We start from the raw sequence: 12,963 nt of genomic DNA, 5'->3' as shown, positions 1-12,963 counted from the left end.
ATATGGAAAAATAAATAATTATAAAGTTAAAAAAATGTATACAAATATTTTAATTCTAGTCCATTTTCTACACATAAAGTATATAGACAAAACATCTCAACTCTGGATCACTATTGGCACTACCAGCATTGTTTTACAGGAGTCGCACTCTTTTTTGAGTTGACCATATTTTTTTCATTCCTTTGGAATTCTGTATTTTTCATTGTTCTCTGCTGAGGTGCATGAAACCCTGTTCCCATATATATCTGTGTACCTTCCCTTACATTTATGATATCACAAAAGCTTTGTTGGATAATATTTCCCTGTGGTTGTTCTGAGTTTCCTTCATTGTTAAGGGTCCCTGAGGCCTTAATTCCATGCCCAGCTTTCTTCGGCAGAACTGTAGAACTGCTATGCAGAGGTTCAATCACTGTGGTATGAGAACGCCTCAGAGGTCTGCGGTTTTTGTTCTGTATGTTGGCTGAAGTGCAGCGGGTTCTAATGTCTGTTTTGTTGTATTCAAAGCCGATAGTATTTTCACATGGGTGCATATACAAAACAGGAGGCAAAATAGTTTTCTCATCAGTTAGCAGATACTTTGGAGCATATTCATGCTGAGAAACAGCTAAGCAATGTTTGCCATTTCTAACAGAGAGTCCTTGTTCCTCTTCAGCCTTACAAATGACCTGTTTATTATCTGGTGCATGATTCCTTATGTCTTCAGAAGAGTTGGTCATCAACAAAACATCATCTGGAATATTCGGAAAGCCTTGTTGCTGTGGCAGGTTGTTTGGATTTATACCAGGTACTTCAGAACACACACTAAAATAACAAACACAATACTATTAGCACATTTATCATACTTCTTTTTGACATCCATCCAGAAAAACAACTGAAATCCTGTTGTGGGAACATAGCCTATGCATATTACTATTCGCTTTAATGTCCTGCATTTTTACCCACTAAATGGCTGTTATGCTTTAAATCAGCGATGGGGAACCCCCCGTCCCGCAGGCCCCATCCAGCCCCTGAGACCTCCAAAAGCGTCCCGTGGCTCCCCTGATGTGCTCGCCGCTCTGGTGGGGTAGGAGCCAGCATTCACAGCATCTTCCTGTGTCTGTGAAACAGGAGGATACTGTGAATGCCGGCCCCTTCCCCACCAAAGCGGCACACATCTTCCTTCTCCTGCGGGCCGTGTGCGATTACGTCATTTCATCGCGTGCCGCCTGCAGGAGAAGACGGGCACTGGCTAGAAGAGAAGGGAAGAGGACCTGGGCAGCGTGGGAGCAGAGGAAAAGTGAGTCGGATGTTTATTTTTTTTATTTGGGACAGGCACTGGGGGGTTAACTAGGCTACCAGGGACATCACTGAGGGGTTAACTAGGCTACCAGGGACATGACTGGGGGGGTTAACTTGGCCTAACAGAGGCATCACTGGGGTAGATAACTAGACTACAAGGGACATGACTTGGGGGTTATCTAGACTACAAGGGGCATCACTGGGGGTTAACTACAATAGCAGGGGCACTAGGGGAACAATACTTTGCCTTGCCCTGGTTGCTGCAAACCCACGCTACTAACTGCCGCGCACAGTATGCGGCCCTCAAATGATTTTATTAATGCCTGACTGGCCCTCAACATGGAAAAGGTTCCCCACCCCTGCTTTAAATGATGTTCTGTCAATCGTTTCAGCAATCGTACAACCTAGCTGTCACTAGAGTAATTTCTACATGCACAATTGTATCACAGAAAACCATATGCTGATGTATCTACTTCTGAATCTGGTTATTTGATGTAGATTGAATGATTCCCATATAAAAAATAATGTTGACATAAAAACTTGAGTAGAACAATATGTAATTCCCTGGAGGCCAAACCAAAGTGGTCTAGCTTTCCATTTTACTATCTATATATAATAAAATAACCCTAAAATCTTACAGTTTTCATTCTCACCATCATTTACATAATTACAGAAAAAGGTATGTCTGGAATCATGATAACTAGCCATGTGCTTATATACATCCCTTATTTTCTGATGAGAAATCCACTTTAAATGCTGCTAATAATATAGATTACTATGTGGCCATTTGGGAAATTATTGAGTGATATAAAGATGGATTATTAAACGACAATTTGTAGTAAATATCGATCATGACATTTTTTATGTGCCTACTTTTGCTTCTGCAGTTTGGCTTTATTTTCTCTTTATACTTTACAGCCTATATGATTCTGCAGGTTGCCTTGTATCTGCTACCCCCTCTATTTCCAGGCTGTGTATTTTTTCCTCCTTGCCCACTCCACCTACTATATGAGCTGATGTGCAACCCCTTTGCTCTCTCAGTGTTGGAGATAGCAGACTCTGATGGACTTCTCTTAGAAAGTTGCTTCATTTTGCATTTAGAAAACAAATCAGCAATAAGGAAAAATAGTAGAAAAATGTCCATAGCCTTAACATGTGTCAAATTCGTAGATCATGTTTTAGTTTTTGCATAAAGTGTGAGGAAGTGAATATTACTGAATTATTTTACCCCTGCATTTCTTTTTGCACGGTGATGGAGTTCAGGTTTTCATCTGTTGTGTATTCCTTGAAAGAATGAACAGTAAACAACAGTTATAATGCTACCACACGAGATAAGAAAAAAAGCATATACAGTTGTGTGAAAAAGTATTTGCCCCCTTCCGGATTTCTCACTCTTTTGGATGTTTGTCACACTTAAATGTTTTAGATCATCAAACAAATTCAATTAGACAAACATAACACAAGTAAACACAAAATGCAGTTTATAAATAAAGGTCTTTATTATTAAGGGAAAATGTAATCGATAACTACAGGGTCCCGTGTGAAAAACGTATTGCCCCCTAAACCTTATAACTAGGGATGGTCCGAACCCACCGAGGTTCGGGTTCGGCTGAACCCGAACGCTCGGCATCGGATTCCCGCTGTCTGCCCGCTCCGTGCAGCGGGCGGATACAGCGGGAGGACCGCCTGGAAAACTGGGATACAGCCTCAGTCCACAAGGTCTTCTCCCAAAAGTCTTGGAGATTTTCATAATGTTTTTTTGGACTTTTGGGAAGAACATTTCAGAAAAGGAACATCCCACAGGGCTCTAAGTTTTGATTATTCTTTTATTATTAATATAGGCCTTCATTTAAAACTTGTATTTTGTTATTACTTACGTTATTTTTTTTCTAGTACTAACATTTGTTTTGTAATCTGAAACAGTGTGACAAACATCCAAAAGATTAAGAAATAAGGAAGGGGCAAATACTTTATACCTTTTCACACACACACACACACACCCTTTAAACCCCTTTAAAAAATGTGAATTTGAACCCCTCAGTATACTAATTGTCAGTATATATACATTTATTTTATACACTAAATGGCACACTGCGAATAAAATGATGTTTTACCTCCATCAGTGTTTGCTTAAATGAAAAATCAGAGCTGGTGTCAAGATGATTCATGTCTCCTTCTTCTTCTGTGTAACACTGGGACTTTGTGGGAAGGGAATGATGGAGGCTATTCGATATGGCATTGAGACGAAACAAGAGCTCATCTATCAGGTCTTCAAACTCATCCAAATAGTAATTCTGACAGTAGCAAGGGGGAAAAAAATATTTAAAACTATGCTCAATACCATTCAGGACCAATAGATTTTAATGGCCCCATTTACACGTCCATACGTATGTGTGCGGGCCTGTGATCCATGCCACAAAAACACAGGTCCTGGTGAGGACCCGAATTTGTAGTGGTCTGTGAAGCACGGAGAAACACTGATGCATGTTTGTAATTAAGTTTTGTGGTTGCAGGCTGTGGATGTGTGAATGAGGCCTAAGACAGCTCAATAAATCTCTACCATCATATTTAATTTCAATTTGTGAGGAAGCTCAGTTAGATACTTACACTCCCTGTTACAAAATTGCTGTCTGTGTTCTTTTGTCTTTGTCGACCAACTACTGAAAGCACCAGTCGTCTTGCATGGGAAACAAGGTCTTTGACTGTCACAAGATGCTTGCTGCGTTGTGCCTTTTTTGTGTATTTGGTAACAGAAGTGAGAATTCCTTTGAGCTATCAAGATAATTATAAGTCACACAAAACGCATCTTAGTCTAAGTAGTTAAACTGAGAGGAATCACAGCAGTGAAAAATGCATTCTAATAACGACTCTGATCACGAAGAAACAACAGCTGTGTTAATCTCATAAAGTAGCTATGACCTCCTGGAAAAATTCTAGATACAGTCACATTTCCTCCTAGAATTATCAGTAATGACACATTCCCAACCATTTCTTATCTACTGTATGTACAGATATAAATATTAACACATACATTGTTATGTTTCCACAATGTCTTTTAAAACAACGGCTATTATTGTACAAATGACAAATATACTGAAACATTGGTTAAGTACAAGAGTAACGCCCAATATATATGTAAAAAACAGGACAACAGGAAGAAACATCATCCATGAAAAAAGTTTGGGACTAAACCCTTCTCTCATAGGCCTTTGTACACTAATATTTTTATATTAGCATTGCTGTCCTTTTTTGGTGGTTGTGGAAAAGTCCCAGGTAGGTAGGGATTAGTGCAGCCCTGTTCTCACCCACAGCCTCTGTTCCTACCTACTAGGTGACGGTCTGTACACTATGGCATGGGAGGTAGAGAATTAAAAAGTAAAAAGACTAATCAAGGGTCAAAACATGGATGACTGCCTGCACAGTGCTGGTAACCATGGAGATGTTTGGACACTCCTGCCATCCTCCTAGGAGAGATGGATGGAGCACTGGGGCACTAACCATACCTTTTTTTCTATACTTCATGGGCCTGAATTTCATGCTTACCATTCCAGTCCATAAAACTGTAAATGTGATGAAGAGTGCTCCATAAAAACAAGCTGTTGAAAAGTGGTTAGATTTCATTTGCATTTGAAAAAACTGGCTGTGCTTGGAACCACGAGCCCCTAGTAAATGTATAAAAATTGTCTGGATTGAATTTAGTGCACTACAAAATGAATAGCTTTCTGAGAAGAATATGAGGTGTCCTAGTGAAGAATAAGCCATGGTGAAGACAAGTCCAATGAGCTTTAAAGAAAAAAATAGAAAATGAGAAAAAAAGGTCAATCACATTTCCAATAACACTAAGTCTATAGGTTACAAAACATAAATTCAGTGTAAGGCAGGAACTCCCTTTTGCTAAGAACAAATATTTATCATTTTAAAACATTACTGTCATTTGCAGTAACTTCTGACATGCCCTCAGACATTACAAAAGTCCCTGATTTTAGCTGTTGTATTCCCAAACTACAACCAGCAGAGGAGCGTGAACGTGGTGTGTGTGTGTCTTCTGGGCTGTCAGTCAAATCCGATAAACAATTACCTGCATAATTGTCCGAACTATTAAAATAAAACACTATTGATCCAGCATGATCATTGGCATAAATGAAAAACGTCCTATCTAACCCAAACTGGCAACAATTAAAACTACAGATCTCGGTGCAAAAAATAAGTCATCAAAATGATACAGGGAAAAAAATTTAAAGTGTTATAGATATATATATGTGTGTGTTTATTTTTTAACTTTTTGTTTTTTTAAAGTTAGTAAACTATAACAAACAACATATCAATTGGGTATCACTGTAATCATACTAACATGCTGGATAAAACATGTTATACAGCAAAGGAAAAAAAAATAAAAAAATCAGAATTGCAGTTTGTTTTGTTTTCTAATTTCAGCCCAAAGTATTTTTTCCCTGTTTTGCTGTAAATTTTATAGTAAAATGAAGAATGTCTTTAAAAAATTACTATAAAAACAACTAAAATAAAAATAAAAATGTCTCTTAGAGTGTGAGGAGTTACAAACATGCCAAAAATCTCGGATGGGGGAAGAGGTTAAAAAACCTTTGACATGCCATAGATTCTGCGCCTTCATTACTAATCGGCTTTTTATAGGAATACTACGATCATTTCTATGAAAGAGGAGAGATGATTAGGAATAGAAATAACTTCTGCTTCTTAGTTTTGGTGACCAGTGGGTCTCTCAGCAACTGAAGCTCTACCAGTCCGAACTTACTTACTGACTGGTCAGATGGATTTACACTAATGTAGACAGGGATCTGATTTCCAGACATCACTGCCCTATTTAAATACTACAGTACCTGCATTATGCTACCTTCCTACAACAAACCATTTTCATTGTTCCCAAGTCATAAAAAGTGTAATCAATACTGTAAAAGAAATATACTTACCATTGTAAAAGCTGAACTGGAGCAAGAATGATGAAATACTGCTACACAAGAAGCCATTATTTTGTAAAAGCGAAGAGGTTTTATAAACTTAATTATCATTAAAAATAAAATGATCCCATGTAAAGAACGAGTCCACTAAAACAGAAAAACAAATTAAGAATTAGTTTTGCAATGGTTTATTGTTTTGAATTTGGATTAAAGTAATAACTGTGATTTCCTTGAGTGAGGACAGAATAACATGGGGTTGTTCACCAACCTATACTCTTCTGCCACAATTTCCCACTGCTGTCGTACAGACAGGCCCTAGTTGTAGCAGTGATAAACCTCAGCCTGTGATTGGCCAAGAGGGCACTTCTTTAGCAAAGAGGAAAGTAGTAAGAGCTGAGCAGCGGGGATTAGAGCAGGTGAATTTATCTATGTCTATTTTGAAGCCCCTTTAGGTCCCCTCTATGCCTTCACATAGTAAAAAGTGCCCACTATCTGTGCCCTTATATAGTAGATAAGCCCCATCTGTGACTCCATATAGAAGATAGGACCCTTACATTCCCGCATATAGTGATCAGGGATTTTAGTAGCTGAATGTTACACATTGGGGGAGATTCATCAAACATGATGTAAAGTGAAACTTGCTCAGTTCCCCTAGCAACCAATCAGATTTCACCTTTCATTTTCAAAAGAGTCTGTGAGGAATGAAAAGTGGAATCTGATTGGTTGCTAGGGGCAACTGAGCCAGTTTCACTTTACACCATGTTTGATAAATCTTCCCCCATTGTATTTATATACAGGATATCCTGGGACTTGTAGTACTTCCTCATGTAGGCTATTCCGGAACTTGTAGTACTTCCATAATGCATTTATTAACCTCTTAAGGACATATGCCTTACCCGTTCGGCATATGTCCCGAAGAGGAGTTCAAAGGGGGGCTCTCTATGAGAGATCAGTGTAGTTGTATTAAAAGTCCCCCAGGGGGACTTCTAATTAATGTATAAGTTTAAAAAAAAGTGTCTTTATTCATAAAAAAACCCTCCCCTAATAAAAGTCTCAATCACCACCCCCCCTTTTCACATTTTGTAAAAATAAATAAAATAGAAGACATCATGGTGCAAAAAATTACACCTCAATCAGCCCCAATTTTAAGGAATGTTTTTTTTCTGTAGAAGGTTTTATTTTTTTAAAAGCCATCAAATAATATAAAAGTTATGCAAGTTGCGTATCATTTTTAATGTTATGGACTTGAGGAACATATATAACACGTCAGTTTTTCCATAGGACAAATGGCGAAAAAACGAAAGACTCCCAAAGAAAAAGAATTGCTTTTTTTTTTTTCAATTTCACCGCGTATATAATTTTTTCTGGTTTCGCAGCATATTTTATGCAAAAATTAAGTCTGCTATTGCAATGAACAATTCGTGATGCAAAAATAAGGGCTCATGTGGGTCTCTAGGTGAAAAAATGCAAGCGCTGTGGCCTTTTAAAGGAAGGGAAAAACGAAAATGCAAAAAACAAAATTGGCTCCGTCCTTAATGGATATCTGGGATTTTTTTTCTTCTTCTCCCAGGCACTGTGCCATACAGTGGGTGGTGGCTGTACCTGGTATTGCAGATCCTCTAATTCAATTCACTGGTATAAGCTACAATGTCAGGTGCAGCTGCTAATAGGAAATGAAGAGTCTATTAACAATTACAATACTGGGAAACAAAAGTAACATGTCACCTGTGCCTAGGCTTGTTGTATATTACTGGTGCATTGTATATTCATTTATTTCTAGGAAAGGCTGGGACTTGTAGTGTCTCATTACACCAGAATGCCTGTATTGACATGCTGGTAATATAATCTATAATATAAACACAGTTACAGGATATATATATATATATATATATATATATATATATAGTATTTTTTTTATTTTAGTTTCTTTCCTTTTTTTTTTAAGCAGCATAACATGGAACCTATGTATATTGAGTGCCCTTTTTTGTTAAAATGAAGGTTGTCATTATGAACTACAGTTGGTCCAACAGAGAACAAGTCCCCAATATAAAAGTTTGATATTATGTTGCTATGTTAGTAACAATGCATATGGTGCATTTAGTACTTAAAAAAAGATAGGAAAAAATCCATCATACTGCTCAGTAAATGGAAAACAATCTCCTTCCCTACATACATTGCTCATCCTTCCCTCCCTTCCTTTACTATGACAACACTGCTGACACAACTTCACAGTACAGCTGTGACTGATGACAGGTGACTGATCACAATGCAATGTGAAAGGTTCTGTGATGACATCACAATGCAATGTGAAAGGTTCTATGATGACATCACAATGCAATGTGAAAGGTTCTATGTGTCCAAGATCCACTGGAGTTACTCTGTAGTTTGCAGTCGGTGGGAGAGAATGGAGCTGCACAGAGTTGTGGTGCTTTTATCACTATAAAGTTTGTGCTTGGGAAAAGAGATCATATATAGAGGCACAGAGGGGCCTGATCACTATATGCAGGAATGAAGGGGTCCTATCTTCTATAAGGAGGCACAGAGGGGGCTTATCTAGTACATAAGGGCACATATAGGGAGCACTTTTTACTATGTGAGGCATAGAGGGGTCCTGAACCCAACATACAGGAACAACATCCTTACAATAAGTAGAAGTAATTTTGAACAGTAGAACAAAGTAATGAGATAACTAAACAGATTCTTTGTTGTTGCTGTGGAAGAATACTACTTTTTACACTGTCATGTCTGCAAGCACATACTTATTCATATATGAGTTGTACTTACTGTTCACTCATCTCTAATCATCACATAAGTCAACCCCTATGCATAAAACTATGCCTCTGCTACCCCATTTTATTTATTTTGTGGCAGATAATGTGTGTGGTACTATTGACTGGGTTTTTCCTGCACCTCTAGTTATTATTGCTGAATTCGCTTCCGATCAACGTGTCACAACAGAGAGCAGCCAGCCAGTAGTGCCAACCTAGACCTCCGCACAGACATAGAAAGAGCCTGAGTACTGTAAGTAAGACTGGCTGTGCTGCTGTTCCCCTGTGTCTCTCCTCTCACATTATAAAACATAAGTGTACTTCCAGCTGTACAGGAAAAACATTATATAACCTTCTTTATAATTGAATTGGTCTATGCTAAACTACACTAAATACTATAATAAACAGTAGCATGGATGCTAAATTAAAAATCCTGCTCGGCCTTTAAGGGTCCTATGTCAGAGAATTATAAATAGCACATGATTAAAAACAAATTGTCTTATAAAAATCTAAAGAAAACAGCATAATTTCTATATACAGTACTTGGAGGTTCACCTTTACAAATCCTAAATTTTCACATTTATGACATGCTTTGGTGAATGTAAACACAATCTATTACGCAAACCGTAAGTAAAAGAGTCTTCTCTAAGATCCTGAATAGGTAAAACTAGAATGTCTCCTCTCTCTTCCCTCCCTGTTTAATTGTCACCTGGAAGTCCCAGCAGGTTTAGTCATGGGAGGGGGTGGTATAAATGCACATAAAGAATACATACAGATTATATACAAATGTGCACAATACATCCGCATATCATACACAGATATAAAGAATGCACATTGCCTATATGCATACATAGTACACACAAATGCACAATACATACACACTCACATCATATACAGATATAAACAAATGCACAATACATATCTGCATAGATAATACACACACACACACACACACACTCACATTTATACTTCATGTGCGCTAACAGATTAACCTCTGGGCCAGGAAAGCACCAGGTACAGCTCACATGCTATCACATCTGCAACTCCAGGAGCTGATCCAAGGCCACACTGTGCAAGCTGCAGACCCTTCCTCCTGTGTGCCGACTGCCAGCAGCAGCACATAGAGCGGAAGGAGGCAGCCTGAGAGGAGGAGGTGGGGGAGGTTCCCAGGGGAAAACAGAGGGACTGCGCTCATTCTGCACACTACATGCTGCTGCCTGTCACTCTGGTCACTCCCTGCCTCTATATAATAAGATAAAACCCCTGTATAGAGGCAGTGAGTGACTGGGTAACAGCCATGTGCAGCAGTGCTGGGGGATTATATGTTGTTCTGGAGCTGCTAAACAGGGAGGCCTACCTCCTGCTTAGGGGCCCACCAAGGAGCAGGGCCCACAGGGTGATTCCCCTGCTCCCCTGTGGGCCAGTCCAAGCCTGGCAACATGTAACAAAATTACAGAAGGAGAAATCTCCCTCTGTTTAACATTGGAGCTCTGCAAAACGATTGCAGAGTCCTGATGGTGTCCATGGCAACTGGAGCCTCACTGATGCTAATCAGTTATGCCTCTCAGAGCAACACTGACAGGTAAAATACACTGCAGTTCTGAATGGTACTACAGTTTATTATACCTGTCATCAGCAGAAAGCACAGTCAAGTCCCTTAGTGGGACAGTAAAATTAAATGTCAGATTAAGAAATAAATGTGGGCGTTTTTTTAACAAAAAAATGGTAAGGACATTGTCCAATATTTACCACCAACTTAAAGGGGTATTCCAGGAAAAATCAATAATTTAGCAATGGAAAGGGTTAACCAAGGTTAACCCTTTCCTAATATACTTACCTGTCCGTTTTTGGCCCCCCACGGAGATCTCCCGTCCGGTCACGTGATGGTCCAAGCTGTGACTCGCGGATCCTCTTCTTCCGGTTCGGTGACGTCACCACCCGGCCGGCGACTGACTCTTTCTTATTAGCAGCAGAGCACTGAACCCTGACTGACTTGTAGTGTGTAGCCAATCAGGGTTTAGTGCTCCTGCTGTACGAAGTTAGCCGGGTTCTGATCCCCCCGGCCCCCTCCTTCTCTATCATTACAGCGATCCCCCCGGCCCCCTCCCTGTGCTATAAGCCCGATCCTCCTGGCCTTCTCCTTCCTATGTAATCTGTCCTGATCAAAGATAGCTCACCCGCATCCCCCAGTGTGCTGCGGCGCCGGCCCCCGTATCGGCACTTATTGTAAGCAGCTGTTCTCAGCTGACAGGCGCTGTGTGTGTGTGTGTGAGGCAGGAGAGAGTTCATGCTTGCGCTGTGTACGGAGTTCAGTGCTCTGCTGCTAATAAGAAAGAGTCAGTCGCCGGCCGGGTGGTGACGTCACCGAACCGGAAGAAGAGGATCCACGAGTCACAGCTTGGACCATCACGTGACCGGACGGGAGATCTCCTTGGGGGGCCAAAAACGGACAGGTAAGTATATTAGGAAAGGGTTAACCTTGGTTAACCCTTTCCATTGCTAAATTATTGATTTTCCCTGGAATACCCCTTTAAAGTACATAGCCTAAGGCTATGTTTACATATTTTAAAGCAAAAGTACGTAAATAATGATATCAAAATAATATAGAATAATTATCAAAATAAAGACGTATTGTGACTTCAAATAACACTTTGTGCACATACCCTGAAGGTGCTTTCACATGTCAGATTTTACACAATTTTTGTGCATTTTCATAGAAGCAATCTTATGAACAACATTAAAATATTAGAAAAACATACCTTTTCCAGAGCAGCTATGAGGCTGAAATTTACAAATGCTTTAAAAAATCCTCTCTGAAGATGATCTGCTATATCCACAGTAAGCATAATACGGTAGATTTGACACATATAGTAACACAGACTGAGAACAATTATAAAAGCCTGTACATTAGGGGGGGGGAAAAGAAATTGTTATACAAGTGGAGACATAACTAGTTTTATCTTACAAATACTGATGCAAAAGAATGAATAAAATACTGGTATATGAAAGCAGTATGATTAGTTAGAAACCAAGTGGGCAACTTTTTTTTAACTAATGATTGATAGCTGTTAAAATGTTTTTTCTGTGTTATTTAGGTTGTCTTTGTCTGTAATTTTCATTTGTAGAGCTGTAACAACTATGTGTGAAACACATGGAAAAAAAAAGAATAAACCAGAAATATTATACATAAAGTGATACTTACATAGTGATATTTGAATTAAAATTATGTTTAATGGAGGCAAATAAGAAAAGAAATCCCAACAAGGCTATGTTCACAGACAGTAAAATAATACCAAATATGGCTGTAATTTTGAGTGTAAATAAATGTGTGAACAGATGGGGAAAAATGAAGTTTTTTTTTGCAAAGGCAGGTAGTGATTAATAAGCATATTCATTATTTTTATGTCCTTACTCAATTACAGCCATTACTCTATTGTGTGTGCAATGCTGGCCCATTTCTCATTGTATTCAATAGAGCACATTATTACATTGTAAATACAGCCATATTTTTTCCATCAAAATTAGAGCCAATGTTGATATTATTTTACTGTGTGTGTGAACATAGCCTAATTGTGAGAAACAGATTTTTAAACAGTCATATGCAAATCAAGTAATGCTACTCATCATGTTTACTATGGAATCGAAGGAATGAATTCGGTGTCTGTAATAGAAGATGCACCCACTTAAAGCGAATGTACCATCAGGTACATTTGCTTTAACACAACCCACAGATTGATCGGCACCGGTTCTGTGGGTTTTTTTGAACCGCGGCCCGGTTCCCATGTAGGGCACCGTTCTATCTACGGGTACCGGTCCGGGGCTGACGTACTGGAGGCGGGCTGTCCAGTGGTTTGCATATGACTGTTTAAAAATCTGTTTATCACAATTAGGCTATGTTCACACACACAGTAAAATAATATCAACATTGGCAGCTTCCCTGCACCAGTGCCGATCTATCGTGGGTCTTGTTAAAGAGTATGTAC

At 39.1% G+C, this 12,963-nt stretch overlaps 1 protein-coding gene across 1 annotated transcript in view; it reads right to left on the bottom strand.

Annotated features, from left to right (window-relative positions):
* Positions 1-18: 18 nt before the first annotated feature.
* PKD1L1 (polycystin 1 like 1, transient receptor potential channel interacting) overlaps positions 19-12,963 on the bottom strand; it is a 107,786-nt gene continuing 94,841 nt past the window's right edge. Inside the window, exons 61-67 of the mRNA XM_069959695.1 lie at positions 11,740-11,880; positions 6,225-6,359; positions 4,822-5,061; positions 3,886-4,050; positions 3,393-3,572; positions 2,507-2,562; positions 19-801 (exon numbers count right to left, since the gene is read on the bottom strand). Coding sequence (XP_069815796.1) covers positions 120-801; positions 2,507-2,562; positions 3,393-3,572; positions 3,886-4,050; positions 4,822-5,061; positions 6,225-6,359; positions 11,740-11,880 — 1,599 coding nt within the window. The 3' untranslated portion in view covers positions 19-119. The remainder of the gene's footprint in view (positions 802-2,506; positions 2,563-3,392; positions 3,573-3,885; positions 4,051-4,821; positions 5,062-6,224; positions 6,360-11,739; positions 11,881-12,963) is intronic.

The sequence above is a fragment of the Dendropsophus ebraccatus genome, chromosome 2 (assembly GCF_027789765.1).
Source record: "Dendropsophus ebraccatus isolate aDenEbr1 chromosome 2, aDenEbr1.pat, whole genome shotgun sequence".
In the NCBI taxonomy this organism is placed as follows: domain Eukaryota; kingdom Metazoa; phylum Chordata; class Amphibia; order Anura; family Hylidae; genus Dendropsophus; species Dendropsophus ebraccatus.
This window is presented reverse-complemented; position numbering and strand designations above follow the sequence as displayed.